We start from the raw sequence: 16,571 nt of genomic DNA on the forward strand, positions 1-16,571 counted from the left end.
CTGTGATGACTGAAGCTCAATCCCACTGGTGAAACTATGGGAGTTAGTGTAAAACACACTTTAGATTTATTCCACTGGAGATGCGAGGTTGCTGGGGTATTTATTACAACCCATTATCGCTGGTTGAGGATTGCTCCCAGGGGGGCATTATTCCTTGATATTTCCAGTCTGCCGACAAGAGGCAAAGGACTCCAGCTACAAGAGAAAGCCCTCAGGCCACTGATGCAGATATGGCAGTTCAAAATCATGCTCTTGTGAAGTGATAAAGATAAGGGGTTTGGGGCAGGGGCACCAACAGCATCTACTAGGAGAGAATACATAACTAGCTGATCCATTTTGGGTTTCATACGGGGCTATTTTTTTCATGCACAATGGTTATTCTACCACAGTTGAAATGGCCAGGAAGAGCAGGCTCAAGAAGGGTACAACTTCAATGCTTCTGCAGTTATATTTTAGAACAGGACAAGGTGATTAATAGATACCAAGTTTCACGGCTGTTGTGTTTTGAAACATTAAATTGAAGACTACATCTTGAATTATTTTGTAAAGTGGCATTTACATGATGTAGAATGGAATGAATTTTTAAAATATAATTGACTAGTAACACAAGGAAGAAAGGCTAATAAGCATAAATTTTCACTTTGTGGACTTCCTTGTCTTCACATTCCCTCTGTTTGTTGTAGTAATAGAATGTATTGTCCCTTCTCTGTAGTTTCTTCACGTATCCTGTCTCTGGCCAACGATCTACCTGCGCATCAAAAACCAGAATACAAATATTGTAATGTCGGTCTTATTTTTATATAATATTTTACTATCAAATAGTAAAAAACACAACCCACACCAAAAACATTAAAGTGTAAAATTAAATTGTAATAACACTTGAATTTTTAGGGAAAGTATTACGCACATACATAAAACACATCCTAACTTGCAAACTTATACTGTAAAAGTACTAATTTAGTGCTTTTCTCTAGATCCCAACTTCAAGATTTAAATTTCTGCTCAGTGGCCAAGATAGAGAAGACACTAAAAATAATTTAAACTTCAATTGTCTAATGCTTTCAAATGATTTCAAATGTTATAACTTCTTCACTTCTAAAACTAAGACCCCATTCTGAAAGCACCTACTGCTGATTGTTGATGCTTGGGAAGTGTCTTAGGCTGGGTTCTCTAGAGAAGCAAAACAGTAAAACATATAAGTATATACATAGAGATATTTATATCAAGGAAACAGCTCATGTGAGTGTAGAGGCTAAAACGTCCCAAGTCCGTGGATCAGGGTAGAGGCCTCTCCCAATTCACACAGCCACAGAAGCTGGCGAACCCAAGGTCAGCAGGTCAGGGAACAGGACTCTTGCTTGCAGGCTGTGAAGACGAACGAATTCCAAGATTGACACATAAGCTGCTAGCTCAAGTCCCAAGAACTGGAGGTGAGACAACAAGAGGCAGGTGCTGAATCTGGAACAAGCCAAAAACTTTGGCAAGGTGAACAGGCAGAAAGTAACCAGCGGAAGGCAGAGAGATGAAGCTGAGCGGGTGGTGAGCTGCCACTGGCCCCGCCCCCACCAGTACCACTCAGCAGATTCCATCATGGGGGTGATCACATATCAAAGTTCGACAGAGACGTGATCACAACATTATACAACTGCTAAAACACTAAGAATCATGGCCTAGCCAAGTTGACATACAATCTTAACCATCACAGTCCACCCCTTGTCAACTTGGCACCTGTACACATCTCCTGAAACCATACATAATCTCTGAATAAAGATAATTACAAAGTCATACTTGCACCTAACATGATACAACTATCACGGGTACAATCAAAAATGCACTAGCCCCGTTTACATCTCATATTTTAAAAGTGAAGGAAACAAAAATATTAGATGCACACATACAAAAGAGAAATACTCATAGCAATTACAGTCCCCATTTCTGCAACTGGTCACGTGGCTGCAACTGGTATTTAGAACTACCTTCTTCCACCACCCATTCCGTATTCCCTTTGCCTTCAGCAAGCACCTCAGCTGGTCATGGTTCTTTGCCCAGTGGAGTGACTCAAACCTTCATTCCTGAAGGCTGTGGGCCATTAGCAGTCATGTCAGAATTGGGTTGCTGTAGTTTTCCGTTGACTTTAATCACAGGACATGGTAGTACTAAGAGACACCCTAAAGGATCTCCAGCATTCTAGACATACTCTTCTTTACTTCCATTATGTAATATCAATCTGATTTCCTCTTGGTAATCAGAATCAATCACACCAGCCAGTATGGTAACTCCCTTCTTTACCTATTGATCCAGAGGCATAAGGAGCCCAAAGTGGCCAGGTGGCATTCTTAGCTTCCAGTTCAATGGAATCAGTGATGTGTCTACAGGTGGAACATTCCTCCCTTTGGAACTAAGACCTCTAGACCTGCAGAGCATAAGGTTGTGGGGACAGGAAACAAAAATCTGGTGAGTGGGTCACTAGGGGGTAATATTGAGTGGTGCCACTCCCATTTCCACCCCTTGATTCCTGGACCCATGAATCCTAGCTATGGGAGAAACAGCACCATATATTGGACGCTGGTTTAGAGCATATACAGCCTCCTGGAGAACATTGCCCCAACCCTGCAAGGTATTGCCACATAGCTGGCACCATAATTGTGTCTTTAGAAGGCCATTCCATCATTCTGTCAAGCCAGCTACTTCAGGATGATGGGGAACACAGTAAGACCAGTGAATTCCATAAGCATGGGCCCACCGTTGCACTTCATTTGCTGTGAAGTGAGTCCCTTGATCTGAGGCAATGCTGTGTGGGATACCACAACGGTGAATAAGGCATTCTGTAAGTTCACAGATGGTAGTTTTGGTAGAAGCATTGCATGCAGGGAAGGCAAATCCATATCCAGACCGTCTATTCCAGTAAAGACAAAACGCTGCCCTTTCCATGATGGAAGTGGTCCAATGTGATCAACTTGCCACCAGGTTTCCAGCTGATCACCTCGAGGTATGGTGCCATATCGGGGACTCAGTGTTGGTCAACATTGTATGTCAACTTGGCTAGGCCATGACTCTCAGTGTTTTAGCAGTTGTATAATGTTGTGATCACGTCTCTGTCGAACTTTGATATGTGATCACCCCCATGATGGAATCTGCTGAGTGGTACTGGTGGGGGCGGGGCCAGTGGCAGCTCACCACCCCCTCAGCTTCATCTCTCTGCCTTCCGCTGGTTACTTTCTGCCTGTTCACCTTGCCAAAGTTTTTGGCTTGTTCCAGATTCAGCACCTGCCTCTTGTTGTCTCACCCCCAGTTCTTGGGACTTGAGCTAGCAACTTACATGTCAATCTTGGAATTCATTCGTCTTCACAGCCTGCAAGCAAGAGTCCTGTTCCCTGACCTGCTGACCTTGGGTTCGCCAGCTTCTGTGGCTGTGTGAATTGGGAGAGGCCTCTACCCTGATCCACGGACTTGGGACGTTTTAGCCTCTACACTCACATGAGCTGTTTCCTTGATATAAGATCTATGTATATATTACACGCTTTACTGGTTTTGCTTCTCTAGAGAACCCAGCCTAAGACATTTGGTACACATAGAGTGTGGTGCTGCTCTAACAGATACCTAAAATGTGGAAGCGGTTTTGCAATTGTGAATGGATAGAGCAGTGGCAGCAGCAATGGACCAGCAGCAGCAGAGAACCTGCAGCTGCAGAGAAGTGACAGTGGCAGAGAACCAGCAGCAGCAGAACCAGGAGACCAGTGTGAGATGGCACGGCAGCCGACCCATGGAGTGAGAGGGCTGAATGCCTGTGAGCAGGCGGCTTCCTGGCGGAGTGGGGTGCCTCCAGGTACTTATCGGTGGAGCTAGGCTTGCTGACCCATGGAGCGAGAGAGCTGACTGCCTGTGAGTACGAGGCTTTCTGGTGGAGTGGGGTGACTCCAGGCACTTACTGGTGGAGCTATTGAGCTTTGGAACACTTGCCCCAGCAGGCATATGTGGGAGTGAGGCCTGAGGGCTGAGAGGCTGCAAGAAACAGAAGCTAAAGAGACAAGGAACACAAGAAGCCAAGCTGCCTCAGTCTCAAAAGGTATGGCCATGATCTCTGGGGTTTCAAAGGGTAGAGCCATGGCCTCTGGTGTTTCTAAGGGTGGAGTTGCCGTCAGATGGACTGGGAGAATGGTGTACCTAAAGCCAAAGGAGCAGAGTTGCTGTCCCAGTGGGCCTGGAAGGTGGAGCTGAAGCCCAGGGACAAGGGGCTTCCACTCAGAATCTGGAGGCTGTGGCCAATACCTAGAGTCTGGAGGGCAGGGCCATTGTATAAATTGTCTCGCAGAACAGAGGTTCATCTTCAAAGCCTCGAGGTCTAATGTAATGTGTTCTGCTGACTTGCTTGGTGCCTGTTATCCCTTCTTCTCCGGTTTCTCCCATTTGTAATGGAAATGTCTAGCTTGTGCCTGTTCTGCCATTGTACTTTTGGAAACAGATAACTTGTATTCTAGATTTCACAGATGAAGGGGAATTTTTGGATTCTGGACTTAAAGTTAAGACTTTTGCTATGATATGGAATGGATATGTTTTGCATGTTGCAAGGATGTGATTTTTTGGGGGCCAAAGGGTGGAATGTCACGGATTGAATTATGTCCCCCACAAAATGTATCAGTTTGGCTGGGCCATGATTCCCAGTATTGTGTGATTTTCCTTTATGTTGTAAATCCTGCCTCTATGATGTTAATGAGGGAGGATGGGCGGCAGTTGTTAGTGAGGCAGGACTCAATCTACAAGATTGGATTGTATCCTGAGGCAATCTCTTGAGATATAAGAGAAGCAAGCAGAGAGACAGGGGGACCTCATACCACCCAGAAAGCAGTGCCAGGAGCAGAGTGTGTCCTTTGGATCCAGGGTCCCTGCGCAGAGAAGCTCCTAGTCCAGCGGAACACTGATGAGAAGGCCGACTGAGAGAGAAAGCCTTCCCCTGGAGCTAACACACTGAATTTGGACTTTTGGCCTACTTTACTGTGAAGAAATAAATTTCTCTGTTAAAGCCATCCTCTTGTGGTATTCATGTTATAGCAGCACTAGATAACTAAGGCAGTGACTAAAAACCTAAGACATAACTATAGGTGCAGATGTTTTTCCTCATGGCTAAATTTCAAGTTCACCTTTAAATGCAGTTTTTAATAGAAATTTGAAATCATGAATATAGTCCTCAACAATCTTTTCTCATCTTCTCCCCACTATTCTTTCTTGTATACCATGTTGGTTTCCTTACTTTATTGTCTGGTGTGATCTAATTTGGACATTTTCCTCTCTTCTCCCTCAAAAGTCAAGTTCCACCTTCTTAATTAGGTCAATGCCTTTTTGTTGTGAAACATGTACCCTCTGGAATTTGTGAGATGCATTCTATCACTGTCAAAAACCTATTATTTGGGTAACAGGAACAGTCTAGAAAAGCAAATGCTATTCTTCAACACCATCTGTCTATACAGTTTTGACTTTTCATATTCCCCACTAATAAATCACAGTTTTCAACTGGAAGATGAATATACTCTGTCCCCACATCTTTTATTTTCTAACAACACATTTTTTCTTCTGTTGACTCATGTATTTATGAATCAGTAAAAATAGGTAGCAGCACGCTGCATAAACCATGGCAGACTCTCGGACAAATAAATTATGGGAAAAAAGCAACCCTTTCTGTCAGTTAAGTCATTCCTGCTTTTTGTTGCTTCCACTACCCCAAGTAGGGAAGGGAGGTGTCCTCAAGTCTCCATCATAGCTCTCTTCCTCCAAGGGCCAGTAGCAGGTACTTTTTCATTTACCAGGGTCCAGAAAACCATCTCCTTCAGCGAAGCAAGTACAACTGCTGCTTCTTCAAACCATTCAGAACCATCTTACATGAGATGAACCTCAAAACAGCTAGACTGGTCATCAATTTCTAGACATTTTCTTTTATACCCCTTTGCCATCTCTGAATCTTTTTAGTCTTGGCTTTTTACTTGATCATTCCCATTCAATCTAGGAAACTTTCATTCTTTAAAGTATCGTGGAGTGGAATGATATATTCAAATCCAATGACCCTCTCCTCAGGTGGGGAGATCATCAAACACTAATCGCATTCGTAACAGGTGCATGCTTGAGATAAGGAAATAAAACGTTGTTCAATCCCTTCAGACCACTGTACACCTGGTAGAGGCATCCCAATCGAGGCAAGCCTTCACTCATCATGCTTTTCACACCCAGTCTTTAAGGTCCACTGCAAATTTCAAACGTTTTGGGTCATGAAGCCTTACTGATGATTGTCCCAAAGGAAAGTGATTTTCCTGTCTCTAAATTCCTGTTGTTCTTCTTTTAAGGTATATATACTTTGACTTGCATAAGGTTTTGTTGTTCTTGTTATCTGACTTCTACTCTAAGTTAATGGTAATACTAACACAAGCTGCCATTTATTAAATACTTACCATTCATTCACTTCACAAATTATCTTTACTACTACAATGCTGGGCATTTCAAGCACATGATTTCATTTAATTCCTGTGACAATCTTCTAAAACAGGCACTGCCATTGCCATTTTATGGCTGAGAAAATGGAGGCTCAGTGAAGTTAAGAAGTTTGTTCAAGATTACTCAGCTAACAAGAGGTAGAGCCAGGATGCAGACCCTGGAGAGTCTGATTCAAAGCTTGCATTCTTCCTGTTGGCCCACCAAATTTCTTGAGGTCAGGGACTCTCATATTTTCATCTCCTAAAGCACTTAGCATAGAAATTTCCACATGGTACTCAATAAGTATATGCTGAACTGAAAAGCAAAACCTCTCCATATTTACCAAGTCATAAAATGAATGGGACTATTCTATGTTTCATAATACACACATATACACACTTCTTATTCACCTCTTGGGATTTCCCCTTTAAGAATGTTCTTTGTGTCCTCTTAAATCTGATTTTATCTGAATAACAACATTACTGAGGGTGGGGCGAGAAGAACACAAAGAATGTTGCGCTTTGCACTGCCGATATGATCCTGGGTCTTGCACATCTTTTAGAGGCATCCCAATCTCAAGGGTAGGAAGCTTATTTTTAAACACAGCATTAAAATGATAATGCTTGTGTTTTACCTACTTAAAAGCCATAGGCTTTACAGTAATGAAAACTACCTTTAGGTAATGGGGACAGAGTAAACTGCTAGTTTATATGAGAAAGAGGATACATGAAAATCATAGTAGTCAAATCTTCATTTTGATCAATGTTATAGATTGAATGGGATCCCCCAGCAATGTGTGTCAATTTGGTTAGGCCATGATTCCCAGTATTGTGTGGTTGTCCACCATTTTGTCATCTGATGTGGTTATTCTATGTGTTGTAAATCCTACCTCTATGATGTTAATGAAACAGGATTAGAAGCAGTTATATTATTGAGGCAGGACTCAATCTATAAGATTAGGTTGTATCTTAAGACAATCTCTTTTGAGATATAAAAGAAAGAGCCAAGCACAGAAACATGGGGACCTCCTACCACCAAGAAAGCAAAACCAGGAGCAGGGCGTGTCACTTCAACCCAGGGTCCCTGCGCTGAGAAGCTTCTAGACAAGGGAAAGATTGACAACAAGGACCTTCCCCTAGAGCTGACAGAGAAAGCCTTCCCCTGGAGCTGTTGCCGTGAATTCAGACTTCTAGCCTCCTAAACTGTGAGAGAATAAAATTCTCTTTGTTAAAGTCATCCATTTGTGGTATTTCTGTTATAGCAGCACTAGATAACTATGACAATCAATATTTTTAACTTCATCTTCACCAACTCTAACGTACCTATCAAATTAATGCCTATTAAAGTCTATTAAATTTTAGCTCGGTATTGCTCCTATTCCTTTTCCTATCTACTTTTTTAGGAAGTATTAAGTAGAGACCAAAGGTAGAATAGAATAAAGGAAGAAGAAAGAATATAAAAATCTGAAAAATCCATAGATGAATTAGTCTCTAAAAAACTGTGTTAATAATAAAACATAACTGGTGGGAATGCATAATGCTACAACCATTTTTGAAAATGATATGGTGCTTCCTTAGAAAGCTAGAAATAGAAATACCATATTATCCAGCAATCCCACTCCTAGCAATATATCCTAGAGAAATAAGAGCCGTCACACAAATAGACATATGTACACCCGTGTTCGCTGCAGCATTGTTCACAATAGCAAAAAGATGGAAACAACCTAGATGCCCATCAACAGATGAATGGATAAACAAACTGTGGTACATACACACAATGGAGTATTATGCAACCATAAAGAACAATGATGAATCTGTGAAGCATCTCATAACATGGATGAATCTAGAGGACATTACGCTGAGTGAAATAAGTCAATCACAAGAGGACAAATATTGTATGAGACCTCTACTGTAAAAACTCATGAAAAAGTTTACACACAAAAAGAAAAAATCTTTGTTGGTTATGATGGATGGGAGGGGTGCGGGGGGAACTAAATAAACAATAGATAAGTGGTAACTTTGGTGAAGGGTTAGACAGTACACGATACTGGGGAAGCCAGCACAACTTGTACAAGCAAAGGTCATGGAAGCTCCATAGACACTTCCAAACTCCCTGAGGGACTGAATTGCTGGGTGGAGGGCTGTGGGGACCATGGTCTCGGGGCACATCTAGCTCAATTGGCATAACACAGTTTATAAAGACAATGTTCTACCTTCTACCTTGGTGAGTAGCGTCTGGAGTCTAAGATACTCCAGTGGTCTCACCCCTTCAGGAGCAAGGGAGAATGAAGAGAACAGGATATGAGGAAAAGATTAGTCCAAATGACTAATGGATCACAGCTACCACGGCCTCCACCAGACTGATTCCAGTACAGCTAGATGGTACCTGGCTACCACCACTGACTGCTCTGACTGGGATCCCAATAGAGGGTCCTGGACAGAGTTGGAGAAGGATGTAGAACAAAATTCTAACTCACAAAAAAAGATCAAACTTACTGGCCTGACAGAGACTAGAGAAACCCCGAGAGTATGGCTCCCAGACACCCTTTTAGCTCAGTGGTGAAGTCACTTCTGAGGTTCACCATTCAGCCGGGGATTGGACAGCCCCATAAAACAAAACAGGACTAATGAGGCACATCAGTCCAGGGACAAGGACTAGAAGGCAGGAGGGGACAGGAAAGCTGGTGATAGGGAACCCAAGGTTGAGAAGGGATAGTGTTGACATGTTGTGGGGTTGTTTACCATTGTCATAGGGCAATATGTGTACTATCTGCTTAATGAGAAACTATTTGTTCTGTAAACCTTCATCTAAAGTACAGCAAAAAAAAATTTCAAAAAAAAGTTACCATCTAAAAAAAATAATAAAACATAAAATTAAAAATTTAAAAAACTGTGAGTTAATTATAAATACGTGGTTGCAACTTCAAATCTAAAAATTAAAACACATTTATAAATATTGGCATTTTCTATAATATTCTTAAAAATTCAATCTCTTAGTGTCCAGTAGAATAAATAAATTTTTAAAAATCACATTATAAACCCGTGCCATGTCTAGATTTAGATCTAGTCTTTGTAAAGCAAAACCATGTCTCTAACCTCTCAGGAAAGCCTGGGATACATAACGAAAATCAGAGCTTGTTCTCCAGTAATCTCCAAAATAAACACAGAATTTAACCCCTTTCCAATTCATGGTTAAAACAGAAACGAACATTTATAGGATAGAAATAATAGTTACACAAGAAACAAGGAAAACAGAGATTGAACATCAGATAACAGAACCACCCAAGTGAGGGAAAAACACTGTTTTTATGGTCTACCATAAAAGGCTTACTAAACAGAGCACAGATGCTTAATTAATAAAAGCTAGAAAATTCTGAATGATTCGAAATTGAGGGACCACCCCTACCCCAATCTGCCTGGTAAATCACTTTTCTGGGCAGCAGTCAACTCATTAATAAATCGAGAGAGCTGGAGTAGGACCCCCTTCCGGTTAGTCTCTGGTTCTTTGTTTTTTAATATTTTTCATTATCTTACAAACTCATTTTGAGTTCAAGTTTGTAGAGGCATAAATCTTACCACAGAAACTTGTTTCACTTGTTTATATTCAACTTCATCCCGATATCCTGCCTGTTGAAATCGGTACAGATTTTCTATCTCTTCTGACCACTTTTTGGCACGACTTATTGATTTTGGTTTCACATCTGAACTAGCCACAGCTACAGAGGTCTTATTACCAGTTATTTCTGAAAGATGTTAAAACAATGTTAATATACGGTTTTGAAAATCGCTTTAAGAATGAACAAAATCATATAGAGCTAAGAACCACACCAAATACGTTAACTTTTTAACATTCAATTATAAGATTGAGAAGGATTCATGGTCTTTTTTTTTGGCGGGGGGGAGCCCCTGAAAGATACCATAGAGAACTGCTTATTTCTCAAATAAAACTTCATTCATATTTATGGAGTGATGTCCTAAATGCAGAATGTACCAATTGTGGTGTTCTAGGTAACAGTTTGCACATTTCTGAAAAACTCTTATTTTTAACTGCTCAATAGATTATCAAAATATCCCACCACCATTCCATTTGATTATATTCAAAACTGCATCTCCTTTTTCTTAGGAAGGAAATGTAAGATCAGTCTTCTCACTCTCTTCCCTTTCTTGTTGCTGGGACACAATGGTTTCTTCTTTTTCCATTTCTTAATTGCTTGGAGACATCCAAATCACTGCAATCCATTGACTCAGGTCACTGTAGCACCTGATCCTGTGATAGACCAATAAAAGAAGATAGACTAACACAAATTCCATGAAAGCTATATGGCTGTTATGATACTGACATCATTGATTTGAAAACACTGTGTTGTTGTTGTTAGGTGCCATTGAGTCGGTTCCGACTAATAGGGACCCTATAGGACAGACTAGAACTGCCCCATAGGGTTTCCAAGGAGTGTCAAGTGGATTTGAACTTCTGACCTTCTGGTTAGCAGCTGAGCTCTTAACCACTGCGTCACCAAGGCTCCAGAAAACACCATAGGGGGTCACTAACAGTCCTTAAAATTTAAATAGTCAACTCTAGTTCACATAATTGTCTACTCACCAAACTTCTATAGCCAGTTTTTCTAAGAATAACCTTGTATTTGTTTTCTCAGCTACTTATTTTGTTACCAAAATATATCAGTTATTTAACTAAAATAAAGTACACAGAATTTTCATCACAATTCCCTGAATTCACTTTTCCATTAAAATATATTTGTATTGGCTGAAATACATTAAAGTCAAACCTCATAAAGTAGATCCTGTAAATGAATTCATATTTTTCTATTTTCTTCCAGTTACAATGATAAAAGCTCATTATGTTAAAAAAAGGTCATGACATGCATTAAAGTACAAAAAAGAAAAGAAGGCAATATAACCACCATATCAATTAGAAATATTCATCATTAACATTAGGTAAACATCATCCCACATGCATGACAAGTTATAAGAATAGACTTAAAAATTTTTATAAAAAGGTGTTTTACAATAAATGCTTTAAAAGTATAATAAATTTAACTTTACCTGGATTTGACGGAAAAAAAGAAAGAAAATGGAAGTAAAACTGGTAGAATTAAATTTCAGATAAATGTTTCTCCAGTGTGATAGGTGTAGCCTGAAAGTTCCCTCATGGTTAATAAGAAAAAGATAATGAAGAATTTTAGGAGGCTGAGAATCATTAGTTTGAACTCCGTGTTTCAATTACACACGGGAACTGATGGACCCTTTTCTATGAAAAATAAGGAAATTGGTCTTATGCTTCCCCTCACCTCTTCTAGATTTTTGTTACATTATTTATTTAACATTGTAAAACTATGACATGTACATTCTATTTTGAAACCGTAATTCCCATAGTTGTTTGGATTTTAGTTCTAGATGTAAATGAAATCATTTGAGTCAAACAGCTCTTATCTTACTGAAAATAGTAACTACCTAAGTGAATATATTACTAGAATTGTTTTCATTTTTCCAATGTAGATACCAACATATATATTGTTTAAAACTAAGAAAATTAAAGATGTTGTTAATATTTAACTTTAAAAAACTTGATTTTCGCTTGCTTCAGCAGCACATATAAAAAAATTTTGATTGTTATTCATTAATTAAATACTGCATGTTTAAGACACTTAATTGTTCTTATATGAATTTCTGTAAAACTTGGAATACCTGACAAAATAATAAGTCATGTTTCCGTGAAACACTTGTCCTTTACTTCCATTCATTTTAATGAGAGGTTAGCTGCTTCGCTGCTGCACAATATACTAGCTATGACAATAAATGATTCGGACATATGTGCTGTGGTTGTTGTGTGCCATGGAGTCGATTTTGACTTGTAGTGACCCTATAGGGCAGAGTAGAACTGCCACCATAGGGTTTCCTAGGCTATAAACCTTTATGGGAGCAGATCGCCAGGTTTTTTCTCCCGTAGAGCTGCTGGTGGGTTTGAACTGCCAAACTTTTGGTTAGCAGCCAAGCATTTAACCATTGTGCCACCAGGACTCCTCTGTGGTACATCTTGATAATCCATTTTATATATATATGAAATTTCCTATGGGAAAAAGATGACACTAAGGAACTTGAAAGAAAAAAGAAATGCTAATTCACTGAATTAAAATACTTTCAAAATCAGTCATTTTTATGTGAATTAACTGGCTTATTAAATTGCTGTGACAGATAAAGTACATTTTCTAAAAGCAGTGGTACAGTCTTAATTTTTGTTTTACCCAAGCCCTTTCTGCTTTAGCGTTGGCTTTCTGAAATACAACTGTGGTGTGATGGATCACTTCTTTGTGGCCTTTCTTGCCATGGCCTTGTAACTCTCACCCAAGTGATTGGGTGGGACTGTGCAAATAACATAATTTCAGCCCACCAAGGGGATTGGTCAGTTTTGCCATCCCTCTGGGCTTGAAATGAGCCATCCAGAGGTGGGAGAGAAGAGGATCCCACCACCGCCAAAGAAGAACAGCTAGGAGTGGAGCGCACCCTTTGGAGCCAGGCCCCCTGCAATGAGAAGCTCCTGGAGCCAGAAGAGATGGAGCTGTAACACTGAAGATGGAGAAAAGTGGTGGCAGAGAAACAGTGGCAGGAGAAACTGGCAGGGAAGACCAGCAGGAGATGGTGTGGTGGGCTTCCTGGCCCACAGAGCGAGGAAGCTGAGTGCCTTTGGGCAGGAGGCTTGCTAGCAGAGTGGGGTGCCTCTAGGCATTTATCTGTAGAGCTAAAAGAGCTTTGTAACACTTGCCCAAGCAGGGCAGAGGCCGAGGGCCAGAGAGGTGTGCCAGTGGGCACAGCTGGGAAGAGGCTGTCCTGATAGAACTGTATTCAGTGTTCTTGAACCTGAATTATAACCCCTTACTTCCCTAGTAAACCCCATAACTGTGATTATTTTCTGAATTCTATGTGGCCATTGCAATGAATTATTGAACCCAGGAGAGAAGTAGAGAGTGCCGTGGGAGGGATGGTTGGTGTCAGAATTGGTAAAGATGGTGGAGAAGGGGAGGCATGTCTGACCTCCATCTCGTAAGAGTCAGCCTTGGGTCATTGATCTTGATTCTCCTTCCCCCTTGTGAAGTTAGAGGAGGTCAGACTGCCTCCATGCCATTTTTACAATACTAAAATACTTTTATTTACTTGCATTCATTCAAAAAGTATTTTACTGAATGTCATTTATGCAACCTTTCATCACTATTATGTCAATTACTCGACGCTACATATAAAAATGCTACATTTTACTAGAACAGAAAATATGCTGCATTTACTGGGACTACTGGGGAAATAATCATCTTTCTTGATAGAAATAAAAATCTTCTAGATATATCTGACTTTTCAAAACTATTTTCTTTCTGGACTAAACAGATTTCTCAAAATACCTAAAACATGTGAACCCAATTTTCACCATATCAGGAACCCTAGTGGCTATTATACGAGCCCTGGTGGTACAGTGGCTAAAGCACTTGACTGGTAACCAAAAGGTCAGTGGTTTGAAACCACTAGCAGCTCGGCGGGAGAAAGATGGGACAGTCTGCTTCCATGGAGATAAAAGCCTTGGAAACCCTATGGTGTTGCTATGAGTAGGGATCGACCCGACAGCAGTGGGTTTGTTTTGGCTTTAATGGCTATTATACCACACAGTGGTGGTGCAAATTCCATACATGTAGTCTCTCATATCTTTAAATGTATTAACAACACAAAATGAAACTTAAGTTTGGAAAGATCAACTGACAATTCATTATTTCAGTGGTTCTGGGAAATTCAGTGGCAGTACTAATTTGGCTAGTAACATTCAACACACTGAAACTTATTATTTATTGACTGTGTTGGCAAAAAATAATTGATATAAGGGTTCCAGCAAAATGGCGCTCTAGGCAGAAGCACCACGCCGTCCCTCCAGAGCAAAGATCCAAAAAACTAAGCCGAACAGAGAATACAACAATCCTGAAACCCTAAAACATCAAATGAAGAGATAAAGAACTCAACCAAGCACCAAATGAAGTGAGAAAACTGACAAAGAACGGAGAACGAGGAGAGATTCATGCAGAGGTCCCCTACCAGCTAATGCAGTGCGGATCCACCATCTTGGACTCCTACTGGAGACCAGCAAACGAGGTACAAGAAAGCAGCCTCACGGAGCGTCCAACAGGAGACAAAACAACCGGTAATTTGTGATATACGCTTTCCCACTCCCCACTCTTCTTCACTCAGACTCGCCCTCCTCTGCTTCCCACGGCCACAATCTCTTGACTGGGAAACTCTGGCTGCTTGGATTCCACACACCCGAATGGGCTGGCTCTGTGAGTGCCATTTGTTGGCTGCTGGTGTTACTTTTTACCGCTTCTTTTGATTTCTTTCTTACCTCTCACCACCTCCCCCTCCTTTCGCTCAAATACCTGGCTCCGTGTGCCATCTTTGCTTCTTCCTGAGGGGCTGCAGAGCTACAGTAATTTGTGATATACGCTTTCCCACTCCCTACCCTTCTTCACCCACACTCAGCGCCCTCTGCTTCCCGTGGACACAGTCTCTTGTCTGAGAAACACCAGCCGACATTAGCTGGCTCTTTGAGTGTCATTTGTTGGATGCTAGTGTTGCTTTTTTTTCTACTTCTTTTGATTTCTTCCTTACCTCTTGCCACCTCCCCCTCCTTTCGCTCAAATACCTGGCTCTGTGCGCCATCTTTGCTTCTTCCTAAGGCGCTGTGGAACTCCGTTCAAGTGTGGAGCTGCTGCCCAGTCTGGGCTGCTGTGCTGGTGGGATCCAGGGGCTTTTGTTTGTTTGTTTGTTTTGAATTGTTTGTTTGTTCTCTTTTCCTTTTCTTGAGTTGGGAGCCCTTTCTGGCCATGCAGTGCTGCATGGCAAGGAGACTTCCCAGTCGGCTTGCACAGACGTGCAAAGGGATCCCTGAGAGCATTTCTTTTTCCATTGGGTTTTTTTTTCTGTTTTTTGGGGGGCCTTTCTGTTTTTGTTTTTTTTTTAATTTGTCTTGTTTTGTTTTCCCCTTCTTCCCTTTTTGTCTTTCTTCATCGCTCAGTTTCTCGTCTCTCTATATCTTCCTTCTCTTTCTGTTCCCTGAATACCTGGCGTTGTATACCTCTACGGCTTCTAGCCAGGCTGTACTGCAACACCTGAGAGCGACCTCCCCAGACCTCATAGCTGCACCAGTGGGATCCCTGGGAACTTTGTGGTTCTTTAACCTTTCCGATTTTTATTTATTCATTCCATTCTTTTCTTTTCTTCCTCTTCACCTTTCTGTTTTCCACCACTTCATAGTCTCTCATCTCTCCACTCCAACGGCAAGCTCCCATAGCATTCTTTTTTGTTTTATTGCATGTTTTTCGCTCCTGTTCCTCTCTCCTCTCTCCCATATCCATCTTAGCTCCACACATAACAATCTCCCCGCTGCATCCTGCCTACCTGCACCATGCACTTGACATCACACCACCAAGCAGCACAGGCACAGCCTACTGGAACCTGCCCTGCACTGATTACCGACCCACTCTGGTGGCTGTAGTAAGTGCCACAAAACAACCCATCCCAGTAACTCCTCTTCAGCTAGACCTGCCCTGCCGTACCATATCTAAGTAACTAACCCTGCCAACTGGAGAAGGAGGCGAAAAGTATTGTGCCCACAGAAAAGCAAACAACAAAGAACACACAGTCCGCCTGCTCAGACATAGTCAAATTAAAAAAAAAAAAAGGGACGAAACAAATCAACTATCAATAAACGAGAAAAATAACTACTGAATGCCCTGAAGACAGCAGACAATATCAAAACATTTACAAAAACAGGACAGGATGGTTCCAGTAGGTGTCCAAAATAAAACACCAGATGACTCTCTTGTGGAAGAAAATGCACTAGAACTACCTCATAGGGAATTCATATCTCTAAAACTCAGAATTCTCCAAGAGCTGAGGCAAAAAGCTGACAAACATGAGGAAAAAATAGACAAATTCATGGAAAATAAAGACAAAAAATTGGAAGAATTACGGAAAATAATGCAGGAACAAAATGCCAAAATAAATTCACAACTAGAAATTATACAAAGACAACAATTAGAAATCCAAAAGATAAACAACAAGATT

General features: G+C 41.0%; 1 protein-coding gene across 2 annotated transcripts in view; it reads right to left on the minus strand.

Moving 5' to 3' along the window:
• Positions 1 to 414: 414 nt before the first annotated feature.
• The window catches only part of MEIG1 (meiosis/spermiogenesis associated 1), a 26,741-nt gene continuing 10,584 nt past the window's right edge, over positions 415 to 16,571 (minus strand). The window contains exons 2-4 of one of the 2 annotated variants that reach the window (XM_023734335.1): positions 10,610 to 10,725; positions 10,035 to 10,201; positions 415 to 748 (exon numbers count right to left, since the gene is read on the minus strand). In XM_023734335.1, the coding sequence (XP_023590103.1) occupies positions 620 to 748; positions 10,035 to 10,201; positions 10,610 to 10,658 (345 nt within the window). In that variant the 5' untranslated portion in view covers positions 10,659 to 10,725 and the 3' untranslated portion in view covers positions 415 to 619. Of the gene's footprint in view, positions 749 to 10,034; positions 10,202 to 10,609; positions 10,773 to 16,571 lie in introns of those variants that run through there. The other variant, XM_004379728.3, reaches the window with a different exon arrangement.

This window comes from Trichechus manatus, unplaced genomic scaffold, assembly GCF_000243295.1.
Source record: "Trichechus manatus latirostris isolate Lorelei unplaced genomic scaffold, TriManLat1.0 scaffold00067, whole genome shotgun sequence".
In the NCBI taxonomy this organism is placed as follows: Eukaryota; Metazoa; Chordata; class Mammalia; order Sirenia; family Trichechidae; genus Trichechus; species Trichechus manatus.